The sequence below is a fragment of the Acanthaster planci genome, linkage group LG11 (genome assembly GCF_054643075.1).
Source record: "Acanthaster planci isolate LZ-2023a linkage group LG11, COTS_SCS, whole genome shotgun sequence".
NCBI classification, from domain to species: Eukaryota; Metazoa; Echinodermata; class Asteroidea; order Valvatida; family Acanthasteridae; genus Acanthaster; species Acanthaster planci.
Window position 1 is genome coordinate 5,678,290 of NC_141787.1, and position 23,786 is coordinate 5,702,075.

General features: G+C 39.6%; 2 protein-coding genes across 4 annotated transcripts in view; both read right to left on the reverse strand.

Moving 5' to 3' along the window:
- LOC110987536 (uncharacterized) overlaps positions 1–14,468 on the reverse strand; it is a 57,427-nt gene extending 42,959 nt beyond the window's left edge. The window contains exons 1-4 of one of the 2 annotated variants that reach the window (XM_022250331.2): positions 13,998–14,468; positions 3,412–3,559; positions 2,132–2,296; positions 390–585 (exon numbers count right to left, since the gene is read on the reverse strand). In XM_022250331.2, the coding sequence (XP_022106023.2) occupies positions 390–585; positions 2,132–2,296; positions 3,412–3,559; positions 13,998–14,439 (951 nt within the window). In that variant the 5' untranslated portion in view covers positions 14,440–14,468. Of the gene's footprint in view, positions 1–389; positions 586–2,131; positions 2,297–3,404; positions 3,560–13,997 lie in introns of those variants that run through there. The other variant, XM_022250332.2, reaches the window with a different exon arrangement.
- Positions 14,469–15,115: 647 nt separating this feature from the next.
- Positions 15,116–23,786, reverse strand: part of LOC110987532 (laminin subunit alpha-3-like) — a 31,853-nt gene continuing 23,182 nt past the window's right edge. For both annotated transcript variants that reach the window (XM_087143338.1, XM_022250326.2), the window contains exons 21-25: positions 23,414–23,595; positions 22,445–22,714; positions 21,114–21,351; positions 19,110–19,288; positions 15,116–17,970 (exon numbers count right to left, since the gene is read on the reverse strand). In XM_087143338.1, coding sequence (XP_086999464.1) covers positions 17,494–17,970; positions 19,110–19,288; positions 21,114–21,351; positions 22,445–22,714; positions 23,414–23,595 — 1,346 coding nt within the window. In that variant the 3' untranslated portion in view covers positions 15,116–17,493. The remainder of the gene's footprint in view (positions 17,971–19,109; positions 19,289–21,113; positions 21,352–22,444; positions 22,715–23,413; positions 23,596–23,786) is intronic.

Sequence of the window (23,786 nt, forward strand, 5' to 3'; positions counted from 1 at the left end):
CAATTTTGGATTTCCAAATACACTTAGTACTGGATTTACCCTTTGTTCCAATTCCCATCTTTCTCAAAAGATATTTGTTGACTTTTACACCAAGCCTTTATCACATTACTACATTTACAATGCAAAAGTTTTAGTTCCTTTTTATCTCTAAAAATCTGAAATTCAAGAATAAAACCTTGTGGAATTCCGTTACGTAACTAAAGCACATTCATAGAGTTGGCTTTAAAAATTACTTACACTGGATATTGTTATGATACCCTCCCATCACTTCTTAGGTTCCCAATTTTTCCCATTTGTACACCATTTTCCAACATTGAAATATGTTGCATCTCTTTGTTTTTCGGGGGGGGGCATGAGTCTCAGGTTTGTGAGTTTCTGCTAGTACTCACAAGATAAGGTGATTCAGTTGGTAAGATGGTGCCAGCGATGATCATTCTGCCATTGGATTTCAGCTCAAACTTCCTCCTCAAAGGAAATGAGGAGATCTCATTACAGTCCATGTAGCTTGTGATTTTCTTCTGTTTGTTGCCAATGGCTAGGCCAATATTGTGCCATTCGTCGTCGCCAAATTTTTCACTGAAAAACCTGTTGGTAACACAAGACACCAGTGACACTTGGTCTTCAACATTGTAGCACGCTGAATGAAAAGAAGATGACAGCTGTTAGAGTTGTAAAAATGATGCAGCCAAAGTAACATCCTTAAATGTCTTGATATTAGAAAATATGTGCTGTTGGAAGCACTGTTAACCATATCCTGCCGAGGAGCCCATTTTCGGGTACCTTGGGTTTGTACGCAAGTCGGGGTGCCCGAAATTGGAAAAAAGAGCTTAGGCCTTTTAGCAAAAGACCGTACTCGGAACAAAAGACAAAGCTGCTTGGAATTGCCAACATTTTTTTCAGTTGTCAATAGAGGAGGTAATCCGTCATTGTTTTGAAAGATTACACCACTGTTTGTGGCATTCAGCGCGAGCAGATTACAACCGGGGACAAAAGCGCTCCAGCGCTCCAGAGATGAGGTATACAATACCCCTGCACGCTAATCTGGTCCATATTGAAAACACACCAGAAGTGCACTGTACCAGTTTTTGGGAACAAAATAAACTTATGTAACACCGCACAATCTGGGCTCTTTTTACAAGGCGGCAAGCCTGGCTGAAATACTGTGGCATCAATAGATATTGTCTGTCTGATTAGAGTAGCCACCAGACAAACACTCCATGGGGTTTAGGCGTTCAGGAAAAAAAGATAAGGATTTTTGAAAAACGAAGATATTGAAAAACTGCCCATACGTAGGCACTGCATTTTAAAAGCACCCAGCAGATAATAGAGTTTAAATCATGTGAGTCCTGGAATGGAGAAATAGGCCATGTCTGAATCTTGCGCTTCAAGTTAGGCCAAGGTCTTTGTTGGCTGCACATTCGTGGGCACATGCTGATGGCAGATACAGGGAGTTCAATAAAATAAAGATTATGACAATGATTATGGCCCTTTGTACCAGAATTCATCTCGTTTCTGGGCCAGAGGTAGGACTTGGGTATTGGTCTAGATATGAGCCATGCTCTTTCAACATTTGAAATGAAGTGCTCCTCAGCTCTTACTTAGTTGTTCTTACTAGAACATAAGACTATGGAGCCAAATGAAAACACATTCTAGGATAAGTGTGTGTTTGTTTTTACAGTCGATTGGCGACCACATTGTCCGTTGTCATTCAGGGTCCCTGATTCTACAAGCATTTTGTTTTTACATTCAATTGGAGACCACATTGTTCCCTGTCATTCACGGTCCTTGATTCTATGAGTATTTTTTCTTACATTTGATCGGAGACCACATTGTTTCCTGTCATTCAGGGTTCCCGATTCTATGAGCATTCTGTTTTTACATTGGATCGGAGACCACTGTCATTCAGGGTCCCCGATTCTACGAGTGTTTTGTTTTTACATTCGATCGGGGATTGCATTGTCCTCTGCCATTCAGGGTCCTTAATTCTATGAGCGTTCTGACTGACAATTGTGTACAAAACATTTAAGAGGTCTTCAACAGTTTTTTTTTTAGAATGAACAAAAGAGGAACAGGAGGTGGTCTTCAATGCAGGCAAATACACATTTGTAAGATTGCAATAAGCTTTACCCACCTGTATGACACCAATGTGTTTGTTCGTAGTTGAATCTCACACATGTTGGGACCTAGCCGAACTTGTATCTGAATGCTGCCATTTTCATCAACCACGGTGAGAAGGTTTTCAGTTTTGTCTGTGGCATATCTGATTTTGAACATGATGCTAAAAGCTTTGGGAAATCTGTTGCAGAAATGGTGGAAAACAAGATTCATGTTTACTGCAGGTTACCTACAGGTACTCCCTAAACTTCCAACAACTGCCAAAACAAAACAAAAAATACATGCACTGAATGAATGATTCAACTCAGAATAAATTGTAAGTGTATCACAAACAAGCAAAAATCAACTGTCATTGTTTACATCGAGTTGTTCACATCTTTTTTACAAAGGCAGCTGGCCTCATAACTACCAGCTATTCTTTATTAAATGTATCAATGGCAAAAATGATTACTGTGCTTCAGCCTACAGAAATGATGATTGAATGCAAATACAACAGAAACTTGATGAAAACTGTTCACTGGGAAATGTATTATTGGTAAATTGCATGAATGAACACTGAAATGAAATAAACGATAGTGATAAACTACATTCATAAATACCTGGGACAGTTTTTCTATTCCTATTGGTTGACACATGTGACCATGTATTAAGATTTGATAATGCCTTCTGCGTACAGCACGCACTGGCACCTGGATACGAGACAGTTTAAGTGATTCCAATTGGTCGAGAGTCAGTGTGCATGAGGCACATGGAACTTGCCGCGCACGCGCCAAATCCATAAAAGGAGATTCTTCTGGACTACTTGCACAAGGAATATACCATCAAATGGACAGGGATGTTTGGGGAAATGAGAGCAAAATTTTTGGGCTAAATCCTTGGAAATTTATTGTATATTGATTTTCCTTTGACTCTCTCACTAAAATGGTATTTATGATACAAATAAATATGTGCTTGGTTGGTCTTAAAGCTCAGGAGAATGAACACTGATAATGGGCGAGGGCATTACTTGTGACCATTCTCCTCAGCTAATTTGAAATTTATGTTTATGACTAACCAAGCACATATTTATTCCCTTGGTAAAACCCTCTGTGTCAGTAATATTCCGCACCATTTGTTTCTCCCAAACATATAGAAATTTAAACATCCATCCCAGCTCTGACAACTTAGCAGAAAATTTGATTACGTGTAAATGTAATTGGCACTATATACCATCAATTATATTCTCAGACATCTGGAGTGATTCAGAAACTAGCAAATGAACCCTGAAGATTACTCTCTTTTGGAATTACCGTCTACCTTGAACCAAAGTAATCTACAGCTGGTGTGATAACTTCTGTTGGTTTGCGGAACCAGTACACAAGGCACTCTGCAGCATAGTCTTCCACTTCCTTGATGCCAACAATTTTGCCTCCCTCGCGCAATTCTTGCAAGAGATCAGCGGTGTCTATTGAAATAGAAAGTTCATACGTGTGGTTAATGGCACATATATCTGTCCTCCAGCAAAGTGTTAAACATTGAGGCAAATAAGAATACAAAAATTCATATTTGGAAAATACGATAAGTGAAATTATTTCAGGAAAGGGAATTTTTCCTACGTGTAGGAGTACGTAAATTGCTACCAGTCAGATGAAAAGGGCCCTCATTGGAACTATCCTTATGTCATCTTTGATCATGAAGCTGATATGATTATTAACTTAGTGAAAGTGTCAAAAAGCTTGGATTTGAAAGTTAAAGCTGAAAAGTCCAATACAACTATCCAATCCATGTAACAGTCAATGGGCTGATTATTTCTAGGGTGTCATGAATTTTTTTGAAGTGGCCACATGTATAGTTGCCATAACCGTAACAGGATTTACAAATGTTACAGTTATGGCACTGCACAAATATTATTTCCAATCTACATAGGGTTTCAATTTCTGCCCCTCATCATGGTATTGCGATAGTCCATTGAGAGCACAGGCTGTTCAGCGAGCTTGTCGTGTGGAGTTTGAGGTTCACTCTGTGCGTCAGTTTTTTTTTTCTCCTTCCTTCATTTCTTTATTTTTCAATCAGATCATATGTTTACTTCCTACATGTTTTACTTTGACTTTTGGCAGATTCATATTCATGGTGGATTTTTAAAGGGAAATTAAGGCTGTTATCCAATACTCAACGTAGGCTCCGTCTGTTTTTTTTACTACCTGACTTTGAAGCTGTAAGCCCACTAATTAGTCTAATAGTGCCACAAAACACCAAATAAGATGCAAGAGAGCAAAAACTTACAGTAATCCAATTTGATTTAAACGCTTCAGGCCCACAATCGGGGATCGGTTTCGGGGACGAAGCCTGAGACGGAGACAAAGTTGAGTATTGGGAAACGGCCAAAGTCTGAGATCTCTTTGTTATAGGCTGGTCTAGTTCCCATTTCCTAGGCACCAGACTGGTCACATTAAAAGTAAATAGCAACCTGTCTAAACTTCCCTGTTGCCACTGCATTTCCTTCAATCATACAATGAGTGGTTTCTTTTGACATTCTATCTGCTGATGTCCAGTTATATTCCCATTACATGTACACCTGGTGCCAAACTGTCAAAAAAATTGTTCTTCACACACAGTTTTTCAACAGGTGAGCTTCAAATTCTATGGCAAAAAGTACTGTGGTATTGTTTCTACAACTCCTTCCAATGCCCCCAATGCCATCCAGACACATTTTGACTTTCACACTGCATAGGACTTGGTCGTGGGGGGGGGGGACTGGATGAATTTGGCTTACAGGACAACAGCCCTATTGAAACTGATTCTGGCTGTCAGAAACCTGAGTACCAGGTGACACTGGTTCACATGACCTCACCAACAACTTAGTTCATGCCATCATCAATCACAACAGTATACCCCTGTGTTAGGTGAACCACACAAAGTGAATGTTCAACATCCAGAAATAAATGGCACACTTCGATCCCTGCAGCGAACATGGAACGGTACACGTACATGTATGTTAAGAAGAATGATCCAATATACTAGGACACTGCTGTTACTTGTTGCTATACAATACACCTGTTGCAAAAATTAAAACAAAAAAAGACTTCTGAAATCCTAAAAGGAATTAAGGATTTTGACTTGCAAAGTCCTTAATAGTTATCATCATGCTGAATGAAAAACCATATCACAATCTTCTGCATTGGCAAATGAGAAGTGTCTTTGTAAGCGATGCTCACCAAGTGGTGTTCTGGCTTCTTATTTATATGAGATTCCTGGGCCATTCCTTGGTGAGGTATATGTGGGTGATAAAATAATCAACCCAAATAGGGGCATGGGGAGTAGTAAATTGGACCATGGAGGAAGGAAAACATGGGACCTTGTTGGTCCTGTGATGAACAGCTCCTAGTGATCCCTGGCCTTGCCAGTGGCCTTCCTTGAACTCTCTCTATTAGAAGGAATCCTGAATAAACATTCCTGTCCAGGCAGCAGGCCAGGCTGGAGGGTGGATGCTGGGATAAGATATGGAGGTCCCTCTGTGGCCTTTATGGACATGCTCTGGAAACCCCACTGCCCCTGTAAGAGATCCTGCATCCAAGGTCGGTGCTCTAGAAGCTAACCCAGCAGAGACACAATGGCAAAGTTCTCCCAGCAGAATCTGGATGTCATCGACATGAGACTAGTAGCTATGTATGCCTCCTGGTAGATGGTGTTCCCATCAATAGCCACTGAATCAAAATCTTCAGCCTGATCAGAACATGAACTACACGATGATTATATGATGATAACAGAATTTCTCGATAAAACTGATGCCATCATCATCTGTTAGTCCCACTTGTGTCAACATTGCCTTCTTCAGTGAAAGTGTTGGTAAACCACGATCATACTGAATCAGCTGGGCTGTGGATCAACTTACCATCCAATCTTAGAAATATGTTTTGGAAATTTTGTTCACTTATGTAAATTAAACCAGGAGGAATAGCAAAATGATCATAAGACCAACAAAGTCCGAGATCACTGATGCTCCTAGTTCAGATTGTGCAAGAAACCTATATGTCACTCATTTGGAAAACAGACTTCTGGGAGTAACAGAGCTTTGATGGTACAGCAATGAGTTTTGAGTGTTAGAGATTGACAAGTTCATGGTTCCTGATTCTTGGCTCCTGGCATCAGTCACCACTCTAGTCATATGGTAAATGTTTACAAATTTTGACTACAATCGTGAACAAGATCGAGAAGAATGTTACATGTAGCTTTGCATTTAAAGAGAAATATACTAAAATGTGCATTTAGGTTGAACTTTGGTTACACATTAAATTTTGCCAGCAGGAACCCCAAAGGTGTGGAATCAAGTTCAAACATGTTTACCAAGGCCTTGTATATGTAAAACAATATGAGGGCTCATAAAGATGAACAAAAGTATGCAAGAAATGTATGTGTGTGCACAAAAAGGTCTCACAATTGGAGTTCAAGTTCACTGAAAATTTTCAACACAAAGTTGAAGTACAAAAGCCCGAAGAACTAAAGTCCATATTATTTTTAAGCAGTTTTATTCCAATTATATCACCTTTTAGCTCAGTACACTTGGTGCAATTACTTAGAAAGAATGACTCAACTACATCTTTATAGATTAGCGAATCTACACTATATAAATTTTTTTCAAAAAGGGGGCAAGTTTGCCACCAGGTACAGCTTGGCACAACAGCCAACCCAGAAAAAATACAGGCAAGGATATCGAAAACTTTATGTCAAACTTGGACATCCTGGCCAGAGAATATAATTGAGAATGGAAGACTCAATGACCATGTGGTTGAACAGGCATGAAAGAAATAAATTCAAAGACCCACCCAGGACTCCACAGGGATTATGGTTAATACCTTGGTAACCACAGAGGTGTGACATTTCAGACAGGTGTTGAACCACAGTTGGGCAGATGGTTTGAGAGAATGGAAGAAATAAAGTGCTTGGTATCATATTTTTTGTAAAGTGTTTTGGGCCTGATGACGAACAGGCTTCCTCATCATGCAGTTCATTACTGCACTGAAACTATCAAGCAGGCTTCTCAACTGTAAATGAAGATCCTACAAGGGAACAAACTGCCTAACAATGCAGCTGATAATTAAGCTGGAAAAATTGACAACTTTTTTCAATTCAAGACATTTAACTGGTCCAAGTTTGATTCTGTATCTTATGACAACTAATAAAGACATGCTTTAATCAGACCAAAAATAATGACAAACTTTTATTAATACATCAGAATCAAAGTCTATGCTCAAGGCAAATTTATGTGACATGTTTCAAATGTACCTCTACTTGTACGATATAAATTTGTCACTGACACCACAAACTGACACTCACTTGGGTCAGGGTGCACTGCACTTATTCTCATTTACAGACCCTGGTCATTTCCTTTTTCAGAAACTGGCAGCCGGTACACTGCAGCACTTCTAGTGCACACTCTGTGCATTTTCATTTTCAAAACTTATACTGATCTTATTTGCACCAGTTAAGATAAATTTTTGTATATGGCAACATATTTACGGATGGATTAAATTCAATTCAAACCTTTCAAAGCACTTTTCTCCATACAGTATTGCTGCAGCATGATTTGGTGTCAGCTCATGAAAACAAAAATTAGGCTATTTTGCACTGGTGTACAATGTGCACACACTATCGGTTGTTCGTTTGTGGAAGTTGTTGACAAAGCCATTTTCACTAACATCCACTGGAAGGTTTGAGTTCTCAGTGTCAGTGGCAGATAGTTCCCATTTTAGTTATCTTTTTATACAGCCCTCAACCTTTCTCCAGGTTTCCAACTGTTAGTATTGTCTTCTTTACTTGTTATTGAAGTCAAGTTCAAAACAAGCCTAAATCAAATCCCAAGAACTCTATTTTCTAAACACAACTGCAATTATACATATGTATGTTCGATGTACATACATGTACCTTTTGAATCTACATTAACACTAAAAACAATTTTCATGGTGCACCTACAAAGATGTTGCTTTGGCAAACCTCTTAACAGACTATGCTTAGTGAATATCCTCAATTATTTCAAGGTTGTTTTCCCTATCATTGCAAAAGACTGAAATATCCACTGACATGCAATGACCACAAAACAGAGACCTTTAACAACAGTTGCATATACATGTACAAAGCCTAATACTTTCTTGTGAAGGTAGACAGTGCTAAAACCAGTTGTTTAATTGGTCAGGATAATTTATGGCACTCTCTTGTGACAGAACTTGGCAAAAGAACAAATTACTTACACCAGGAGACCAAACAGCAAAACAGACAACACCCAATCCCAAAAGTGAAAAAAATGGAGGGGGGAAGGACTGCACCCCCCTTGATATACTGGTAAGTTGATGGGTATAGACTAACTTGGGGGCAGAGTGTTATTGGTGAGTGGAAATCTGGTTCTTTATTCCATGTTTAAAAGAGTTGTGTATAACTGTAGAGTTTCTAACCTTCAACTTCGGGTGAAGAGTGAGGTTTTGATATCGCTTTTAAAAAGTAATGACATTTTTATACCAAAGCAAATTACACAGGTAGCTATAGGACTTTACAATGCATTTATTTTGCAGATATTCTAATCAACAGTTCTTAGTCTGTGTAAAAATGTCATTGTTTGTGAGAATGACCACACACAATTGAAAACAGATGCTGAAAAGCAAACGGCAACCACCAAAGTCAGATCCAATTAAATTCTCAAATTAAGTGTAGGAGGTCAATGAAGAAATTACTCCAACCTCTCCAAAGGGCATATTAATAACTTAGTCGGTGGAATGTTTATTGGGCCATTTGAGGATATCCAATTAAATTCTGACATTTTTAATAGTGGGACTCCTGTTTAAGCTGTCCAAAACTTTTGAACATGATGGACAGTGTGCTGATTGAAATATTTTCTGTAGAATTTCCGTATTCAAGCATGAGCTGGAATATTTTCAACCTTCAAGGCTTTGCACAGGAGAGATGTTTTGAATTTCATGTGAGAAGGGTAGGATTTGTAATCATGAACATCATGCATGCCTGGTCTCGGAAGGTCTAGATATTTCTGTGGTATTTGGATCAATGTCAATGTAAAATGCTGACATAAGCAGATCCAGAGGGAGTAACCATGCACTCCAGGCACAACTAGCCAGCACATTAAGCGTGTAGTAAGGGTTACCGCAGTCGTCTGCAATGCATTCATGGTACTTAATTGGCTCTTTCCATTTCTTTGGATCAAAGTCTGGAGTGTTTGTTACATCACTTCAGTACTCGGCAGAAACCCTTTTGAGGGGGAGGCTTGACGAAAATCATGTCTGAAAGAAAAAAACTGCCAAAGTGTGAAAGTTAACTTTGAAAAAATATGATACCCTAGTGCACTATGGAGTTTGATAGAAGTATCATGGACAGTACATCACTTGTACATACATGTACGTGTGCATGAAGTTAAAAATAGCTTTTACACCATATGCTTGTTAAAGAATTTTATTAAAATTGCTGATGCATTTGTTTACAGGCTTGTGCTATTGAAGCATTAGTACAAAAAAGTTATTTACAGAGGCAAAATTTTAAATTCAAAGCATTCTGGCAGTTTTATGAAAACCTCAATGGATCTGGCATTATGTTAAAAAAGTCCAGTGACTCTGAGTCACATAATCAGCAGTCCAAAGGAGTCTTTGTGATTTGGTAGGACTGACAGAATATTGAATGCTGAGTAGGTCCACAAGTACTGATCAGAATACTGAACAGACTGATGGATTGATGAGCTGATTATTCAATTATTTTTTTCCATTGAACTGAATGAAACCTACTGAAAAAACAAAGCTTTCTTTTGACACCTTGTGCAGAAGGCACAAGGTGTCAAAAACTTATCAAATATTCCATACATTAGACTATAAATACCCATGAACTTGCAGACTTCATGCTGTGGGATGATCACAACGTGGCTGTAATGTGTTTCTCCATTCTCAGATCATGTAGCTCCATCTTTTCACTCCATCTGGTTGCCAGAGAGGTACTGGGTCAGGGACCAATGTTCACAACAGCTGTAAAATGTCCCTGCTCAAATTTACCAAGGCCCTCGGGTACACTTTTTCACGGGCTTCTACACTGCATGGCCACCTTCCCACAGGGCTCAGAATATTATTGTTTCAAAACATCTAACACCAAACACATGTAATGCTATGGGCTCTACACCCTGATACCCTCTTGGAGCTGCTGAATGTTTCACAGTCTTTGGATGGGAAACAAGTTGAACCTGCTGTCACCTTAAAAGCCCAGAACATCTTGTGGCAATCTTGTGGGAAAGGTACAGTTTTATTGGGGGTGTCTTTCGTGACTTTGAGGTTAGGTATTTTTTCTTGATCATTTTGGACTTGGGTTCAACCAGAAAACAAATGGATTGAACCACAATGCACTGGGGTCACAAACTGTAATAAATTGCAAATTTATCACAGGACATATTTGTATTTCAGATTCATAGTGCTGAGTGCTATTCTACATTGTGTGGTATTCAAGCCAGCTCTGTGCCTACACTTATGGGTATGATAAAGTCCTTCATAAAAGGAAGTCTTTCAACTTTACTGTAACTGTCTCATTACTCCAAACCTTATTGAATATTGCAGCATTAAGATGAATCAGGCAAGGTTCCATGTTTCTCCACAGCTTCTGTTAATACTGGCAAACCCATGAACAGTAAAACAACTTTTCATTTTAGTAATTGAGATAACGATCCAGTTGATAATTAAAAAACCAATTCAGCGTCGACTTTGTAGCTTTACGATGTAAGTTGGGCTACATAGCTGTACAAAAGAAATTCACTAAAGTAACGGTTAGCCCAATTGAAAATATTACAGATACTGGTAAAGTAAAAATAATCAAATAATTGAGGATGCATGCATGTAAGCTCATGCTGATTCCAGAAGTTTCTAAATTCTTAACAAATTTATCTTTACAATGTACCCGTATATTCGCCCTGGTATGCACACGTACGTGTAGGTTACAGCTGAGGGCACAAAAACAGGTGTGCAGTATATGTAAGCACATTTCTGAAGTTGTAGTTCTCAATGCCAAAATAATATGTTGGTCTTCCACCATGACGCCAAAGCAGGATCGTTTCAGTAGCTTTTACACATACCGTAAGCCAAGGTCAGATCAATCAAGTTTATCAATTTTTGGGTGAGAGTGCAGTGGCCTTGCCAAACTACATGTATTAGGGAAAAGGGAAAGAAGGTGGCTTGTAATATTCATGAATTACACAGTGTCCGACTTAAAGTGACATTTGGAAGCATCATGATGGGCAACTGATCCAAAGATCATGTTAAAGAGTTCTGAATTTTGTTCCATTACCTTCACCACTAAGAATCCTTAGTTCTTTTTCATGCCTTTTCTGCCTGTATGGAAACAAGTCCCAATATAGTGTACTTGTACAAATTTGTGGTTCACCAGGTAGTCATGGGGGGTAACCATATCCTTGGCATATTGCCTGGCCTGAGATGATTATTGGCAAAATTTTACTGCTGTTTCACCACTTACGAATAGGGCATGTCCTGTCTTGTGAAACAACTTGATCTTGAAATACATGTACATATATCTGTTACTGTGGTATTTGAGACCACATATGTTGTTTCAAGGCTTTGAAAGTTGGGAACAACAATGTTTGCATGATTTAATAAAGTTGTACCTCTCCAACATTAAATGCCCACAGATAACCTGGAGTTCAGTCCTTGGTTTGGTAAAACCATATTTAATTGATGCATGTTGACAGATGGAAATCACATGTGAAGTGACTGTCCTCATTCACTACATCAGTCACTGCTTTCTGAGAAATCACCAACCAGTCACAATAACAGCTGTTAGCTACCTGCTTCAATGCAACGTTCAATGATGTCCAAATGTGCACAGTGAACAAATTTTTTCCTCACAACTCCAGTTTACACTTCGAATTGAAATAGTATTTGAATAATCAAGGTAACAAACTAACATTAAAACACCGTGTCATTTTTGTACAAGTAGCAGATCAAGAGGGGGGACATACATGTAGTTGGTATAAAACCCCCTCCTACTGATGGTGGATACCTTGTCTTTTTGCTTTTTCTTGTATTTAACTGGGGATTTAATTGCTGTAAAAAAGTGTAAAGACAGGAACTTTCACTGAGTTCCGCAAAAAGATGTATATTTTATCGCTTGAACCAGGAACTCTAGTGTGGGTGTTGGTTCACATGCTGGTTTGCGAGCTAATGCCTTTTACACACATAATTATACGCGTGAAGTACATGTATTTATCTCGTTATTCTATAGTGTAGGATGCGTCAATACAGACCAACTCTTACAGGTGAAATATTGTTTAGGCCCGTTACACACCTGCGTGGTACCAGAAAGTGGTAACAGAAAGTAGTACTGCTGTGTGATATTTTACATATACACTGGAGCATACAACAGGTTGGCACATATTCATGATATTCCACAACAATAATGAAGCAGCCAAAGAGTGACTTCATACCCAACAAGAACTGGATTGGCCAGAACACTTATAGCCTCAGCATGGTATCTGGGGAAAATCTGCTCTTATAATGCAGTTGTTTATTGAGCAACCGCATGGTTCGTCTGCTGACTGTTAATAGAAAACCATGTGTTCGATATTTTTGACAGCATGAAATTCCATTACTGCATGGGTGAAAGTAAATGGGCTCTGACACAAGTGCATTCCAAAGTTTAAACTTTGCGAAACGTTTTCTTCAATTTTGTTAGTACCCTCCATAATTTTGAAAAGCATACACGTATAACAGATTGTTGACCCTGAAGTGAAAATTATACTGTACATGCATGTACCATGAGCCTAGTGACACTAATTAGGCCCCTGTGGCATATTAAGGACACATGTCCATTGGTACCTGGTGAAAATTCTCAAGGAAAAGAAATGGACAGGTGAAGGCAGCCAAGAATATCTCTTGGAGGATTGCAACTGTGGCATCATAGGTTGAAAGTATTACAGATACAGCCAATACAGCAAATTACATGCGTGAGTCAAAAACGTTGGTGGGGAAGACAAAAAGGAAAACAACAAAGAAACCTACATGTATGCCGAGTCTTACTAGTCTTAAGATAGCGAAAAGCAACACAAACTGAAAATTAAAAACTACGCAAGCTGGACTATGAATAAAGTCAATATGCTGACATTTTAAAAATATTTTTGACATAAAACAACATACCCAATCTTTATTAACCCTAACCCCCCAAGCGTATCATTTGACTTACAGGACTCAGTAGCACTACAAAATACTATGTAGTAGTAGTCTGAGCCTTAAGGACCTACCCATACAAATGACTACTTCTGACTCAGGCACTTTCATTGTTACTCGTAGAGAAAACAGTAAAGTCATGTATGTATTTATAGTGCCACAGCACAGTATGGTACATTGTCTTATCTACATGTATTTTATGGCTTCGAGAACAAGAAGGTCATGTCCTCCTATAAAATAAAACACAAGTACTGTACAGCGCTGTCACTTATAGTGACAGCGCTGTACCTGTATGCTACATTTTACTATTAAGTAGTGATTTTTAGTATCTGGCTATCATGGCTATGTAAGGTTAGAGTTACAACTTTGATAATACACAATTCCATGGACTAGTTTTCAATTAAGGAAAAAAATCCATATATATATACGGCATATACGGATGCTGCTTGACACCCAATGTACAAACTCTATGAGACTGGTGTGATGGTTGTTTTTTTAAGTGAATACTTCAACATTTGCAGTATTTTCACTGTTAAATTTGACTTTTTATGACATTTTATTGCTTTCAGATGGCTAATACTAAACCACTGCAGGAAAAAATGAGTGGCGTCCGTAGACTTATATGGAATTCTTTGCTACGTTTGGTCTACCATGTCTAAGATACGCTGCATATTAAGGACTAGGAGATTAATGTACCTGATGGTAGTGGTTCAGCCAATTCCGCGGCATCCGCAAACAGCGGGCCTCGCCGGAAGCCCCTACCCGTCAGATCGTCATTGCTCCCTGGCCCGAGTGCACTGAGCTCGGTGCCCAACTCCAGACGCCACGAGTTGATGACGACCTCCCGGCCTACATGACTGTCCAGACGAAAAACTCCCCAGGCAGCATCCAGTATACTGTCCAAAATATCCCCAGAAGACACCAGACAAAGCACAAACAGTGTCAGAGTCTCTGCTCTCATTGTAACTTTGAGTGGTACGGGTAAAACTGGCTTAACATTGCCGGGTTTCCGTGTCGGCATTGAGCTTCCGTCAACAAGAGGGGATTGTGCAGTCCAAGGGTGCAGTGCGAGCGAAAGCACGTTATGTTTACGCACAATATCACTTCCTCTCTGGGCAGACGATAAATCTTTCGACATAAGAAGAAAGTTCAGGAAGTTCCACCTTCACCAGTTTCAACCAATCACGTCACAGCTAATACAAACGAGCTTGTTTGCAAGAGCGCAAAGAGCGACACACGTCACCTTTAAGCGTTTACGACATACGACATACATGGACGGATCTAAGACCATATTTTCGACGGGGAACTTATTTTTAGGGGGCTAAAAATTTTGAGAATAGTTTCAAACCATGTCTTATGGCTTTCCTGTGGGGTAAGCTTTACTTAAGGGGCTTTTTAGACACTTTCTGAAGAAAGAGAAATGAAACAGGCCGAAAACTTCGCTCCTCTCTTCCAAAATTTTGCTTCATTTGGGGCGGTGGTATGGCCCTGTTGCCCCCTCCACCCTTGTCCGACATTAATCTTTTTCGGGTGATTTTACACGATTCACAATGCACGATATTATTTTGTACCTACACTTTACTTGGTTATTCTTTCACACAATCATAGTGAAGTGGTTGAGCGGCTGCTACCTTCTAAGTATACCCAAACACTAAATTAAACGTCTGCCGCTAAACAAAATAATTCTGAAACTGCACATGATTATTGTATAACAGCAGACATTAAAACTGTTGTGGTTGAGTACAATTCCTATGAGCACGAGTATCATAAACGTATGGAGTAACCAAAGCTAAAACAACATAGGGACAAAAATATTTCCTAGTCAGTCTAGATATGTGTCGTAGTATTTATTTAAAGAAGACTAATCAAACACATCTTTTGTACACAAGAGCTGGAATGTTCACACAGATTAAGTCATGTTCGAATTAAGTATGACACATATTTACAAAAAAAGCAATGCACAGGAAGCCAGGCTATACTCAGGATTCTAGAATATCAAAACTAGAGAGATTAAAAAACAAACCACAGGGCCAACGAATATACTATATCGTATAAACAGTATTAAGGACTTAATGGCAGTGTGTACTTAAACATTGTGACTTAGAACCAAAAGAAATACATCCTTACAGACCAAACTTACAAAAATTACCGTTACATATGGGCAAGAACATATTTAAAGTTTCAAGCAAAGTCCACACAGCACCATTAACCAAAGACAATGTAATCTTTGGTTGATGGTAGTTCACTGCAATGTGATGTCAGACCACATGCAGATTTTATACACGAAAAGGCAGGTCCTTTGCATATATGCTGACAAACAATTTTGTTCTTCCGACAATGGCACTTGAATTAATCTCTATGCAAATTTAAGTAGAAGGTTCTGGATAATCGCAGAAGTGATAGATACATGTATTCCCTGAACTGCTGGCCATTAATGAAACTTCACCTGAGGCCACAATCGTGTCCCTGTACTATGGTTTCAGTGCCAAATAAGCTTCAAAGTTTTAAAGAATTATACAGATTTGTTGGGTTTCAAAGCCTCTTACAAGCAGTAACAGAGAATCATGGAGCAAAAGGGCAAGGTCTCAATTAATGATACAGCTCCAATCAACCATCAACATTAGAAAATCAGGCAGTTCAGTGATTGATTTGACTCATTATCCCCTGTCCCTTTCAAAGATGGATAGGCCAGAAGAAATGGTTTAAATAGTATCAGCGGTTGATACAACTCAATGTGGAATTAGTTTAATGTATCCCTTATCATCATCAGCTGCATAGTTTTACTGAAATTAGAGAAAGAATGAACAATCCAATCCAAAGTAAACTCCACATGGAAAGCATACACATTGTAAATCCACATATTTGCCAATTGTGGTAATTTTGAGACATTCTCTGCTTTAAAGTCAAGCTTTCCTAAGGTATCCGCCCCAAGTGGGACCAAGAGAGGGAGCAATTTTTCTGGCAATAGAGGCTCTTTCGGTGGGAACTGCTCTTTGCTGGTTCATGAAGGACTATGAAATGCATGGATATGGTCCCGTTGCTACCAAATGAACACCCCACCAAATGAGGCTCTTTTTCACCAATGAAGGGGTGATTCTGCTCAGGGTGGATAGCCATTCTACATTTTTTTAATGACATTATGTAAAGCAAGGATTTTCTGCCTGGCATTCCTTATCGAAAATCCCATCAGTTGTGATTGTTTTGGAATCACTCTGAGGGATCTAGTCAAAGTTAACTCTGTTTGAATGCAAGTTGCAAGGAAAATGAAAAACTACTGTTGTGGCATACCATTGATCATTTCATCCTTTGAATGAAGAGAGGATAATACACTGTTTTAAAACACTTTCAATATATTGTTTTAAAAAAATCTTTAAAACCTAAAAGTGCATCTGAAAAGAGTTAAATTACTGACACAAAATTAAGATACTTATAAATTAGTACTGGACGACTATCTCAATATACAATTACTGTGATCTGGGTAAATGATTAAAACCATATTTCATTTCGAGACAAGCTGGCTAATTTTGAAGGAAAACTTAAAAACACAATTACAGTTACTTGTGTAGCACTCTGAACTTGGTGGAATTCTTGTATGAGGAATTTTTTTAAAGTAAAAAATAATAGATATTTCATTAGGAAAAGCTAAACTTCTTGAGAGTCTGGTGAACTATGCCAATAAAAATCAATGTTAAATCAGAGGTGGATCTAACCTTTTGAGAAAGGGGTAGGCACCAATTTTGAGAGCCTAGTTCCAGTGTGTTCCATGGGTTTATGTGAGTGCACAGAATGAAGCCCTTAATGCCATTGGGGTCTACAGCCTGCTATAAAAGGCACCCTAAACATTTCAGGTTCAAGATGTTCTGTGGTAAAACGTAGGATTTGTAGAGACACAATCTCACTGTGTTTATCAGCTGGGGGGGTGGAATCAACTATGACAACAGTGATTCCTTTGTTTCCCTCCCCAACTCCGCCCTTGATGACAGTCAATCAGAAAATTAAAAAATTCACCAGACATTTGTAACTGTACCGCTTGTAACTTTACCTTCATCAGTGAAAGATGTGACTTCCATTAGGGGCCCATGGGAACCTGTGACCAATTTTACATACAAGTTTTAACACACAAATTCAAACTGGTTTGTACACATTCACAGGAACATTTCGGGCCGACAACAATTTCAAAAAACTGCAATAACTATGTAACTCTAAAACTCTCCAGGGTGTTGATTTGTGCTTCAATCTCTGTTGCTTGCTCCTGCGTGGCATCGAGCCAGGCCTGCTGCTCCTGCACCGACCGTGACAATGCCGTGACCAGTTGTGCAAAGTCCCCTTGCGTGAATGCCAACCTTGCCTGTCGGATCCTCTCCATCAGACCAGGCAGGTCTGACAGATTGGCCTGCTGAATGGTCTCTACCTCCACCAGGAGCCGGTTGACCGTCGCCTGGGAGACCAGCACCTGGTCCGTGGTGGTCTGTGCCTCGGCGTTGGCCTGTGTTACCGTACTCTCCAGGCCCTGGAGGCCTGGGGCGTAAATGTCGCAGCTTGTCCTGGCTGGTTGGAGCTGGGTTGTGTTGATGGCACGGACAGACTCTGATGTCTGATTGGTGTCTTGCAGCTTGATGGCAGACTCCCTGGCCAACTGGATTGCCCTTTGGTTTACTGAGCTGATGCTCTGAAAAGATCCGAACAAACCCACTTCTTAACCACTTTGCGCCGGGCCCATTTATCCACATTGATTCTGCTGGGCTGGGTGATTTTTCATTTTTCAAAATTCTTTAAAATTCATAACTTCATTTACTAAACGTGTACACCCACACGAATGACTGTCTGGTGGCTACTCTAATCTGACAGACAATATCTATTGACACCAGAATATTTCAGACAGGCCTGCCACCTTGTAAAAAGAGCCCAGATTGAGAAGTGTTATGTAATTTCCGAAATCGCCACAGTGCACTGCTGATGTCTTTTAAATAGGGGCCAGATTAGCGTGCAGCACTTGATCGCTTTTGTACCCGTTGGTAATCTGCCTGCACTGAATGCCACAAACAGTGGTATAATCTTTCAAAACAATGACGGATTTCATGCACTATTGACAACTGAAAAAATGTTGGAAATTCCAAGCAGCTCGGTCTTTTATTCAGAGTATGGTCTTTTGTTACACGGCCCAGCTTTTTTGTTCAATTTCAGGCAGCCCGGCATTAGGTATAAAGAAAACGAACCCGAAACTGGGCTCCCTGGTGCGAAGTGGTTACACTTTCAGTATGTCAAAATAAAATGTCCAAGCCAACCAGTAGGCTAACAGGTTGAAGAGTGAAAAGAACGATGGCTTCATTTGACCATCAACTTTCCTTTTAATTGACTCCACAGAGGTATTAAAGTTGTCCACTAGGAGCAAATCAAAACTCCCAACAAAATGTACCATCACGTGTTTTCCTTTAGTTCATGATCTGATCTTTTTTTGTTTATGCCAATTTGTCCTACAAAGCAAAAAACTAATAAAAAAAGAAGACTAAAAAAAAAATTGGGGCCCTTTAAATAGTCAGTAGATTTGACTCACACATAAAAATTCAAACCAAAATTTTGAAAAAAATTGCAAGCATTGCTGAGTCCTGGTGCAAAAGATATAATGTTGGCTGTAAATGCTGTCTTTTCCCATAATGCAATGTAAAAAAGTGGTCATTTTCTGGTAATCTAATATCAGAACACTACATTGTGAATCCCACTTGGCAAGTTTTTGTTGGCACCATTTGAAGACCAAGAACTCCCTGAGCCACAATCTAGTGCCAATGGAGCATAATTCATTCACTATACCTGTCCTTCAGCTTGGGCTGTCTGGGATGCTGCATTAGCCTTGCTCAGCCCCTCCTGGGCATTTGTGGATATGTCTGTCAGCTGACCCCTCAGCTCGGTTGCCGAGGCAACAGTTTCCATGGTTAATGTTTGAATACCTGGCTCTTTTAACAGGGCTGTATCTGCAGCTGTTTGAGCATCTGTGAAAATGGTGGCAGACACAGAAAGATAATATAATGTAACAGTTTGTTTATTCTGCTCACAAAAAAGGAGAACCAATAGATCAGAGGCTGGCTTGATTTACTGTCCATTATTTTAACCAAGTATAAACCTGATAGGGTAAACATGCACTGTCCCTGCATTATACTTGACAAATAAAGAACAGCACACTGCAATTGGCAAACTCAGTCATTTGTTGTGTGTCAAGCTCTACTCCATCACCCAAAATAATTTGATAATCAATTGATTATCCGGCACAAACCTAGATATCGGGACTGTGAAGCAAACATTTTTAATAAGAGGTCTCAAAAGAGGAAGGGGAACCTAATTTCTTAACACTGAAAATTGTCTTTGAGTTTAGAATTTTGTCCAGATGTAAATTTAACCAATGAAAACTCTTTGCTTACTTTTATTACAGGAATAAATGTAAATTAATATGTACAGTAATTTAATTGTGTACATGTACATGTGCAAAGATACCCTGTACTTTAAATTCCCCGGCCAAATCAGAGTCCATGTTTTCAAGAGGGAAAGTGCAAATTGAGAGTAGGAACCAGAGCCAAAAAAAGAAGAAGACAGAAGCACACATACATTCCCTGTGTTTGTAGAACACAGAGATGTCAGATGCTTCCCTGACCTTGGTGATCAGTCTGCTGTTCTCAGTCTTATGTCCCTGTGGTTTAAAAGTTTATGGAAGAGTGTCGCATTGCAGGAGCAGTATAGGGAACACAAAGTTTTTCAAGTATGGATTTGCGCCATCCTCTCGATTGCACAGCAAATAATGACTACATGTATGTAAACATACAGCATTTCAGTTGAATGTATAGGGAAGCATCAACATATCACTGTACACTATAGGGTTACAATCTCTGCGCACCCTGCCCCAAAAGACACAGAGATTGCAGAGTCTACGAGTACAGTATACTCACCACACCACGCCACATAAATCGGCTCAATACACCTGCCAAGCCAGACAAGCCCATCAAAATTATGTTGCTCAACAAGCTCATGCAGCTAAACAACCAAGACAGGGCCACCAGGATTGTGTCGCTCACTGAGCTTATGCAGCTACAAGCCAGACAGGCTCACCAAAATCGCGTCCCTCACCAGACTTGTGCAGCTAAACAAGTTCATCTTGCTAAGACAGCTGAACATCAGGCAGTAACCCCAAAATACTCCACAGCTCAACAGAAGAAAGAAGGTAAGAAAAATCCTGCGGCAACTCAGAAAGGCCAACCAGCCAAAAAGTCAAAAATTCGACAGAGCCGGCCAGCCAAAGGACATCTAATTGGCCAACAATGTCAACCAGCTAAAAAAACACACCACTGCTCAACAGCCGCAAACAAAAAGAAAGAAAAATCCTGCGGCAACTCAGAAGGGTCAACTAGCTAAAAAGTCAAAAGTTCAATCCAGCTAACCTGCCAAACAACATCTTAAGGGCCAACAAGGTCATCCTGCTTCAAGCTACAGTTGCTTGTCCATAATTAATGCTTGCGACCTACCCAGTCCAACCATGCCATCACAAATGATACCTTACGATGGGCTTCAGTATCTCAGGATCTACCCCTGCATGAAAGAGCAGGTTCAGTATTTCAACAGTGCATTCCCAAAGTGCATCCAAGGTATTAGAAATAGCAAACCACAAGCAAGGTCTGTCAATCAGCATGACAATATCACATGTGTACTTTTGTTCTCGAATGACCTTATCTTTTTGAAACACTGCACTGAATCATTGATCTATGTTTAAATAAATAACTGAAATCAGCATCACTTTTTGAATGGATTCTCTTCCAAACTCTTGCTAACCTGTTGATTGGCTGTCAAAACTCTGCACAATCGTTCTCATCTCCTCCGCAGCACTGAACGATGTTTCTGAAGTTGCCACAGCTTCACTTGCTGATTGGTTGGCTGCCGAGGCCCGGCCATAGCGTGCATTGACATCAGTGATGGTTGTATTAGAATCAGTAACCAGGCTGGCAGTTTGGGCTCTTGCCTCTGCAACCTCTGTGATTATGTGGCTGTTATTGGCCTCTTGGACTCCAGCCTGCAAGGTCAAAGGTCATATTGGAAATGGACAATCTGAAATTTTTTATTTGTACTTTGTATATTAAAACAGATTTTCCCACACAAATTCTAAATCCCAAACATGGCTTATTGAAAAGTCTGGCATAAAAAGTCTGCTGATATCATAAGCGTCATCATGACCTTCGGCAAAGTGGTACATGTACCTTACACAGAGAATATACAATTCCTGTGATTTTACTTTTCATGAACTAACTCACAGGTGTGTGTGCATGGGCCTTACGTGGAGAATTTACATTTCCAATAATTGTCATTTTTCACAAACAAACATGCATAGGTCTCACAACAATTTTCACGCAATACAACCTTTGTTAATTTCCCAAGTAAGAATGATTTTTAGGTAAATGCTACAATATTTTACAAGTATCGGCCTACTTATGGAGAATTCCTGTCAGGCATTTATATATAATTTTCTCGAAATCGTTCCTCTAAAGCATTCTTATGTTAAACTTTGTGAAACCCATATCTTCAGATCACATGGTGCACCCACACTTCATGTCAGTTTGTGAAATCGCAATAGTTTATTTTGCTGTTTTCACTAAATGTACCAAACCTGGATCTGTGTGTTAGTTTGTAATGTCACTGACAATGTGTAACATACAAAATCAACACAGAAACATAGAAAGGAATTGATCATGGGGAAAACACACTGGAGCCCCTTAAATGGCTTATTTGTTGTTTGTGAATGTAGAAATTCAATACATTTGCATAAAAAACCCCAAACATCTGGGAAATAGTAATGCATGGACTGAATATGAAAGTAAATGACAATTTCATTGAAACTTTTTTATGATAGGGCCTTTTATACATGATTAGAATCAACTTTCACACTGGTCACAGTTTTTAAAAATTGAGACTGAGGCTGCATTTAAATAGGTGGTCTAGAGCTAGGTCTAGATGTTCTCTTCATTGGAAATACATAGGGACACGCTGACAAAAGATGTAGCTCTTGAGGCTCATTTTGGACATGGCCTCAGTTGACTTTCAGTCTAAGGTGCCCATGCTTTTCTTGGCAAATATTTTTTTAGATGATATTTTTGCCAATGGATATGTACCTGTACTTCAACTGCAGCTGCCTCGCTGTTCTTTGTCAGAGCGGTCTCTATCACTCCATCGATTTCGGTGGCAAGCTCCCCAATCCTGGCTGACAGCTCTGCCCCCCTCCCATCCTCTCTCGCGGAGCTGGCTGCTTGAGCCCTCTGTGCGACCTCTGACACAGCCTGCTGTGTCCTCTGACCCAGGTCAGTGACCTGGTTAGCCTTGGTGACCAACGCGGCAGTCTTGGTGGTGGTGTTGTCATGGGTGACCTGGGCTTGCTGGGCCATCTGGAAAAAATATATCCATTTAAATGGGTTCAGGTTTAATTCCAAGAGTACTTTGATTTATGCACAGCAATCCTTATGATATACATGTATGCAGTGTGGCAATTTTGACTTCAGACTACAAACACAATGTTTTCAGTAATAATTTTAAATCATACGAATAAAAATTAACCAACGAAAAAATCTTCTTGAAAAAGGCTCAGATTAAAAGGAATGGTTTCAGAAATACATCCTAAATAAGATTCACTGAATTCGACAAGTATTGTTCCAAGCTGGCATTGTTTCCATGAGAGATTTTCTAATTTTTAAAACCAAAATAGCTACAAGCAATTGTTTTCATAGTTCTGGTCATATGGCTACAAAATCATCGATGGAAATTTCATCTGGCCATGACTTTGCAAAAAAAGAGCTGAAGGAAACGTCCCTAGGATAAAAAGTTGAGCTGGCCAAGCATGTGCCATTCAAACAGTGGCTTGTTCGTGCTCCACTTTACACTATCGAAGTGTGACGCTAGTTTAAACCAGGAAGTGTAGTGTAAATGAATGGAATACGTATACGTGTTGGTTCATGTATGTTGGTTCTTGCTCTAATGCCTTTTGCACACTTAACTGTGTATGTGATGTATTCACATTGTTAATCTATACTGTATCTGTTCATATGACTACTACTGATCTTTCCCAAGGTAAAATTAACATCAAATACCATGAGAGCCCCATCTGCAGTCCGTAGCATGGTATCAGCAATTTCTATCAGGTTGGTGGCATTCTGAGTTAGCGCAGCTTCTTGCGATTCGACTGAGGCAGACAGGTTAGTCAGCTGGGTCTGTATGGACACCAGGTCCATCGTGAGCTGGCTCAGCATGGACCGTGTTGACTGAATGTCACCTGGAAGTAGAAAAGGGAAGAAAGGATAAAGATGACAATTTCAAGTAATGACAATAAAGAGACAATTTCAGATCCCAAATGATAGGGGGGGGGGAATTCATTAGTTTAAATTTGCATCGCAAAAGCGCTAGGCTTAAAGAATGAATACACTGAGAATATTATATTTCTGCAACCTTTCAACCATTAAGATA